At 39.9% G+C, this 7,394-nt stretch overlaps 1 protein-coding gene across 1 annotated transcript; it reads right to left on the bottom strand.

Annotated features, from left to right (window-relative positions):
* Positions 1-38: 38 nt before the first annotated feature.
* gad1a (glutamate decarboxylase 1a) lies at positions 39-6,197 on the bottom strand. The gene is made up of 7 exons (XM_020596547.1): positions 5,912-6,197; positions 4,747-4,902; positions 4,066-4,308; positions 3,809-3,899; positions 1,011-1,123; positions 303-418; positions 39-166 (listed from the first exon to the last, which is right to left on the bottom strand). The coding sequence occupies exons 1-7, from the start codon at positions 5,922-5,924 to the stop codon at positions 47-49; spliced, it is 852 nt and encodes a 283-aa protein (XP_020452203.1). The 5' UTR covers positions 5,925-6,197; the 3' UTR covers positions 39-46.
* Between the last annotated feature and the right edge of the window lie 1,197 nt (positions 6,198-7,394).

Raw genomic sequence — 7,394 nt, 5'->3', positions numbered from 1 at the left:
ATCTGACAAAGACAAACAGTAGTAAGTCATCCACATATTTGAACTTTTACCAGGTGGCGGACATGCAGGTTAAATATAATGAAAACCTCTCATCTGTGTTCAGAAGGATCAGGTTTTCTGTTCCGAAGCCCAGAGCTGCGCTGGCTTTCTTGAGGGAATAGTGGCTCTACAAGGACAGAAGCTGATCAGTCACAATTCAGGCTGGAAATACATCTACAGGTATTAACTGTAAAGCTTAATGTAAATCTACTTAAGTGATGAGATGACAGGTGTCAGTGATATGGAGACTGTGTCAGACTAACATGCTCTGAGGTGAAGAGGATCAGTCTGGGTGCAGCTGTCATGCCTTTAGTCTTGACTTCAGGGAAGAACTTGTATCTGGCGACCATCACGCTGTACATATTGGAGATCGCTCCTCCTGAAGAAACAACATAAAACAACTAAGTATATCTACTCAAATAGAGTACGACTTTGTCAAATAGAGTACGACTTTGAGGTACGTGTACTTGAGTGCTTCCATTTTATTCTACTTTATACTTCACTACATTTCAGTTGGAAACATTATGCTTTTTACTACATTTACTTGGCAGTTTTGTATCTTCAGATTATAATTACATAATTATGTGTGCAACACATAACCAGAAGACTCCAAAAATCCAGTCATAGCCAGGATAGTAGTACACTTCCAAGCACACTTGGTAATTAAAATCTAGTAACATAATATATTTTACTCAGAAATTGTCCATTAAGAATCTTTAAGGTACAGTAAGTATATTTTTAAGAATTTACTTAAGTAACATTGTCAATACTGGATTTTTATTTGTCACAGAGAATTACTGCACTGTGGTACTGCTGCTTTTATGTAAGTAAAGGTTCTGAGTATTTCTTCCATCACATGAGACCTTTTAGTTGTGAAATATATAGATTCAGAGTCATAGCTAAAAAAGAAAAAAAATCATAAATAAAGTATTTAATAATAACAAAAGATTGTTGGCATCTTTGTCTCGTACCTGGAGAAAATATCCCATCTCCCTCTCCATCGGGCCAGCCAACAATCTCTCTCATCTTTTTCAGTGTCAGCTGTTCCATGAGCACAAAGACAGGAGCAATCTCATAGGTAAACCTGGAAAAAATGCATTTGACACCTCTTTTGATTGAACATAATCTTTACCTTATATTTGTATTTTGTTGTGTGTTAACTAAAGAATAGTATACAGTATAAATAATGCAGTTGTTTTCTCATTACACTTCCACTCAAGTTAAATTCCATTTCACCTTGAGGCTGCAGGCGAGAACAACAGGATCAATATGAAATACGCTGATATTTAACAAGATACAGTTGTATACTCTAATTGTACGGCATGGATGCTGAGCATGCTGCTGTGAAAAAAATGAAAGCGAGTCTTCAGTACATAGGCTAGTCACACTTCACTGGCAACACCCTCTTCTTGTTTCAAAAATGACCTTTTGCTGCAGTGAAATGACTGAAAAAATGTCAAACGGGCTTGGGCTCACTGGTGCAGCTTCTGGAGCACCAGTAAGAAAAAAAAAAAATCTCAATAAAGATGTTTCAAATATAAACAATGTACCTTTAATGGGATTAACATGATTAAAAACATTGTAGGGATAATGAGCAGCTGTTCTTTCAGGTGGCTTTAATTTTCTCCTTGCAGGACTGTTTATTATTTGTTTTGTCCTCTTAAGGTATATCATTTTTCTATATCATCAAAGTGGATTAAAAACCTTCTGCCTTAGAGACGAGCACAGTCCATTGGGAAGTGCAGCACAGGCAGGTTCATCCATCTAATCCTGACCAGCATTCTTCTAACATACATACATACTATATCTGTCTACGCATGTAGAAGAAGCAAATGAATCAGTGGGACACTACAGAATGTCACAATGTGACTCTCAGCATCTTCAGCATGCACACTCTGCTACTAAGGGAACGAATAATAAAAAAAAAAACTATTTGTGGATGCCACACATTAATCTCACCACATTCATTCAGGCAGACAATGCTCACTCAATCTTATTATGTAAGACCTGGATGTGATTGTGGGTCTATTATTGTCATTCAATATCTGCCAGGGGTAATTAGGGTTGATGGAGTAATTAATAAAGGTAAATTACAAGTATGTAAGCAGCCCCCACCCTCTGGTTCAAGTCATCCGTGGTGATGTTCAGAGTAATACACAAGATAACTACAGTAATTCTTTGAGATGGGAGCCGGCGGAAGACAAACTGATGGCTGCACTAGGGAAGAAGACATGGTTGAAATTATAAGAGATGTTTCAGCTATGAAAACTAAATCTCCACATCTGTTATTTCACTAGCTCATTTAATCTCCAGAAGGTTTATATTGCTAAAAAGGCACTTCACTGCTGTGTGCAGATAAATGAATGGCTTTTGCAGAACCTACCAAAGGGGGGCAACAGAAAAAGTCTGGGGAAAACTGTATTAGTGGTTAGTAAATGCTTTATAGTGCAGTTATACGCCAGTTATAACAATCAATTTTAGGTTGCCAGGTTGTGAAAACTACATCCAGCAGGTATTTATCCTTGAAAATACTGTCATTATAAATATCAGTAATACATTAGCTAATGCTTAAAATGCAGCTAATGAATCAAGATTGTTCCAGATCTTCTGTGTTTTTTCTAGATGTTAAGTACTCACTCACAACCTGGCAACTCATAATTTTGTCATATAATATGTTACAACGGATCTATAAACTATTATAAAATGATTTATTAACCATAAATGAAATAATTATTTACAGCATATTATATTTTAAAGGACCCTTAATTAGAAGTGTGTAGTAAAGGTTTTTCCTACATCTTCTATTTGCATGTAGATTTATGTGCATAATGAAAATATTTTCATCTACATTGTCTTCTCTACCACGATATATAATATTGCTGAAGCATGTCAAAAATAGGCAGAAGGTTCTCTGAAGCTACTACTGACTCAGCTAATAGGAATTTTTTACTTAATGGTTTACAGTACTGGGAAACATGGTGGGAACCTGGGAAAAATGTGTATTTTGGCCCTCTAGGTGAAAGAGACGCCCGAGCTCTCATGGTCAGGTTTTATGTCCTGCATTATTCCATCATCATTCACCAGCTCCCAGTTTATGAGGTACAACAAAATACACTCAAACACAACAGCCAAGTGATATGAGTTTTGTTCAACCCCATTAACATAAATTAGGGGACAGAATATTACAAACACTTCCAAACATAATTCCACAAACTACACCTCTCTAAAACATTATTCACAAAAACTTCACACAGGCAGGCATGATGCAGGGAGCCAGTGTAGGCTACACCACAGTGTACACATGGGCTTTTCCCCCTCCTGGCATTGTTATGTCACAGGAACTAGCATTACATGAAACAAAGACACCATGTAAACCACGAGTGTGGATCAATTGGCAATTTAGTTTGCCTGCAGGGCTGAATTATGTGACTAGAGCCTGAGTGCGGGTCAGCATTGACAATACTGAGGGGGAGTAGCTGTACAAATGTCTTCTTTTGTGCTTCATATTTTCTTGCTTGATTGACAGTCTATCAGAGCATGCAAGGTATTGTTCAGCCAAAGACAGTAATTACTATTTGTCACTTCAAGCGCTGCTCTAACTGAAAGCCTCTCCTATATGAGCCAGTGGGGGAAAAAAGCCTCACAGAAAAAATAATAGAATAAAATGAACCTAATGACTTTCAAAGTGGATCTAATTCTTTTTGCATACATCATTGTCTGCATGACTGTGTTTATGGAGTGCAGTTATTTAAAGAATTAAGTTACTGACATGTTAGTGTTGGCTGTAGAAGTGAGCCACTCTCCTGCCAACCCAACGATGTCTAATCCAGTGGAAAGCTGGTTAAAGAACCTGGGGTGACCTGCGGTTGATAAAGAGACAAAAAAAGCAAAAAAAAAACAGCATGAGCCACAATTTATCATGTGGGAATCTGTGACAAAAAAGCTTTATCTGTAATCATTGCCTTGATGTTAGTTAATGAGAACTGTTCACTGCAGCAGGCTTTGCTGCACCTTGAGGCCTCTTACCTGTTCTCACTCCATATTTCAGCGTGTCCCTGCAGTCCACTAGGATTTGCTCCAGAGACTCGGGCTGATCAGAAAGCTCCAGGCTGAAGCCTTCCATGCCCTCCAGCAGCTGGTGCGGGTGGTGGAAGTCCAGCACCTTGGTGGATCTGTCAAACGTCTTCCGAATGTAGCTGGTGAGGATTTCCACAACCTCCAGCAAGAACTGCATAGTCGGCTCCTCTCCATTTTTTGCAGGCAACAGATCTACACCCACACACAAAATACATCTATTAAAATCAGTGTCTGTGTCTCTTATGGTTAACCTCAATCTGCAAGCTCATGCTGCTCATTTTATAGATCTTTATCACATTGTAATTTTGAATTTTATGGTGACCTTTGTGTTACTTTGGTTTATTTTGTTAAGGAATTTACCAATGCACTGCCAAATGTGATAAAAACTAGTTTTAATTGAAAATGTTTCATCATAACCATGTAAAGAATTATTTTTGTATTACCTGGCATCTGTCATCTGTGCATTATTTACTTCTATATATGTTTACAGCCTGCTGACATGTTTTGTTATGAGAGTCCAGATAATTTCCATAGCTTCTTCCATTTTTGGGTATTATATTTTATTTCAAATGCATCGTGTTGCTTTTGTAAGTGCTAAATAGAATCCATACGCTATCTCCCAAAGCCTACCTCTGGCGAACTGATTGGAGAAATCCGTCTCCGTGCGTCTGAAACGCACATCTCCGCCGATGTTATCACAGGAGAGCAGGGTCTTGGCTGTGCGCTCCTTGAGGGAACTCACAATCCTGCTCCTCTCCTCCAGACTGTTGTTCTTCTGCAGAAATCCTAAACATTTAGGAGAAGAAGAGGAGTCCGGAGGATGGTTACACTTCCCATACATACTGAGCGCTGCAGCTTTCTTCACTATACCAGGCCCACTAAAAACTCCCCTCTCTCATTTCTGGCTTCTGTCTCCTGTCTTTGTCTCTCCCGGGATCAAGTACTGTATTTTCTCTGGATTTTTTTTTTTTTGGTTTAATGAGAAATGGATTCCACCCTGCACTGGGAGTCCTATTTATGGGCAGAGGGCTCAATGGGAGGGTGAGGCCGGTGACATCAGCACCAAACTCCAGCCAAGCAAAACCAAATCGCTGCCATGCAGCGGCTGACAAATCTTATTAAAGCTCCTCCACTCCAGTGGCCAGCTAAGAAACATCACAACTAGCAGACGACAACAGAGCTCAAAGACACATTTGCTGAATCTCATCTGACGATTGTGAAACGAGAAGTTTGAGATTTAAAACCTAACAATCCAACAAGGGTGAGGCTTTATTCTGTTTTGTTTTTCCCTTGTATTCTGCTGCTTTCTTGTTCCGAGTAATTAAAGTGCCTTAATGGAACCAGCAGAAGGCGTCGGTCAAAAACAGCAGAGGATTGTAGCGCGCACCGGAGCGTGACATTCACCATTATGGTAGATGTCAGTCTGCCCTTGGTTAGTGGAGTATGATGCTAAAATAGACTCAAAGTGCAAATCGAAAAATCCATCCTGCATAATTTCCTCTTTAATTTCATCAGCACCAGTTTACAGATAAATTGATAGTTTTGGCAGCTGACTCGTCTTGCATTTCTCCCTATTTTGATTAAATAACCAAATTCAGATATGATGATAATTTGCTCATTTAAATACTACTGGTTCATCCAAATGGTTATTCCGTGTTTGGATGCTATTTTAAAATCCCATTCGTCCAGAAATTCGCGTTATGGGTCTCGAGGAAAACGATGCAGGCCATGTATCATATAGTCAATTCATATTTTTACATTATTCTATTAGAAAATAAGGTAAATGCGAACTTACCACATATCTTCATTCCCAGTTTTCTGGTACATCCATGAGCAACTCCACACCATGCATAACCTGTAATAGATTTTTTTTTTAACGGTTAAAGGGCCTACACAAGCCTGAAAGACACAACATCAGTGCACATTTTTATCGTGAACAGTTGATGGGAAATTAATGGAAAGATGTGTGAGGTCGAGTGATGTGGCATGCTGAAAGAAAAATAGTCAGCTGTGGGTGTGGTGGGATTATTTTATCATTTAGCCGCACTCCCCGGGCCCCTGGATCTGGATTAGTCCATTTCCACTGTAGTATGTCACCATTCATGGCCAAGGCAAGGACTTAAAATTAATTAGCTGTGTGGATCCAAGTCAGCCCAGTGATCTAACTGAGTGAAAAGATGCGGGTTAAAATACGAGCATCTGTAGACGTGAGCCGGCTGGCCAGTGACAGATACAGAATTACTGCGTTATCAAGGGCTTCCAGCCATAGAGGGGATGGGGCACCTTGGATAGGAAGCACAAACGAAATCCTCAAAAGCAGCAATTTAGGGGAGGAGGGAGTGGGAGGAGGAGGAGGAGGAGGACTGGGCTAGTCCTATTCCCACATCCCAATTTAACCCTGGCTTTGGATCATTAGATAAATCATGGCCCTGCTCAGCTCATTGAACTCGCATTAGACACAGCCCTCATAATAATTTTTTTCCAGCCAGACGAAATGAGATGGACAACAGAGAGACAGCGAGATAAAAGAAAACAGGAAGAAAAGAAAAAGAAAAGGGGGCAGATGTGCTGACAAATGGCATCAGACTAGATGTACAGGAGAGCTATGGCTTGTTTCTGCATGGGCCTAACTTTATGTGATCACTGCTTTTCATCTGACACAGATTCGTGCACAATACAAAGCCGTGGCAGGATTAAAACCAAATGCAAGTGAGAAAAAAAATAACAGCAGAGAAATAAAACTCTTATGGTTTTTCAAAGGCACTTGTGTCAGGAGCACGTCTCCACCTGTAACATGCTTTTAGACTTCTATTCACCAGTGAATCAGGCTCATCTGCCACTGAAAGGACCGGGGTGGCTCTGTGTCTCTATAGTGCCCCTGTCTGAAGGCGACAGTGCGTAAGTGTACCATTAGGGGCAATTTAATATGGCTGAATTAACAGCCACTTCAGGGCCAATTTTTATTCTTTATTTATTTTTGCCTGAGCACATTTAGAAGAACCAATAAAAAGAAAATATGCATTAACGCACCACACACAATAATAATAATAATAATAATTTGTGGCTACATTTGACTAATAAATGCTCTTATTTGTGCCTCTGTAAAGGTGTTGGTAGGTGCACAGGGCTTGTTTTGCATCCAGCTGCCTTCAGATTAACGCTGGGTTTCTGACAGCAGCGTTCAGATGCCGGGAGGTCCGTACTGTGAATGAAATGCAGTGGTGATTTGTGGCGAAGGAAGCTTTCTCATATGGCAGCGGGGCTTTTACCCACCCACC

Source organism: Monopterus albus, unplaced genomic scaffold (genome assembly GCF_001952655.1).
Source record: "Monopterus albus unplaced genomic scaffold, M_albus_1.0 scaffold30.1, whole genome shotgun sequence".
Classification (NCBI taxonomy): Eukaryota; Metazoa; Chordata; class Actinopteri; order Synbranchiformes; family Synbranchidae; genus Monopterus; species Monopterus albus.
This window is presented reverse-complemented; position numbering and strand designations above follow the sequence as displayed.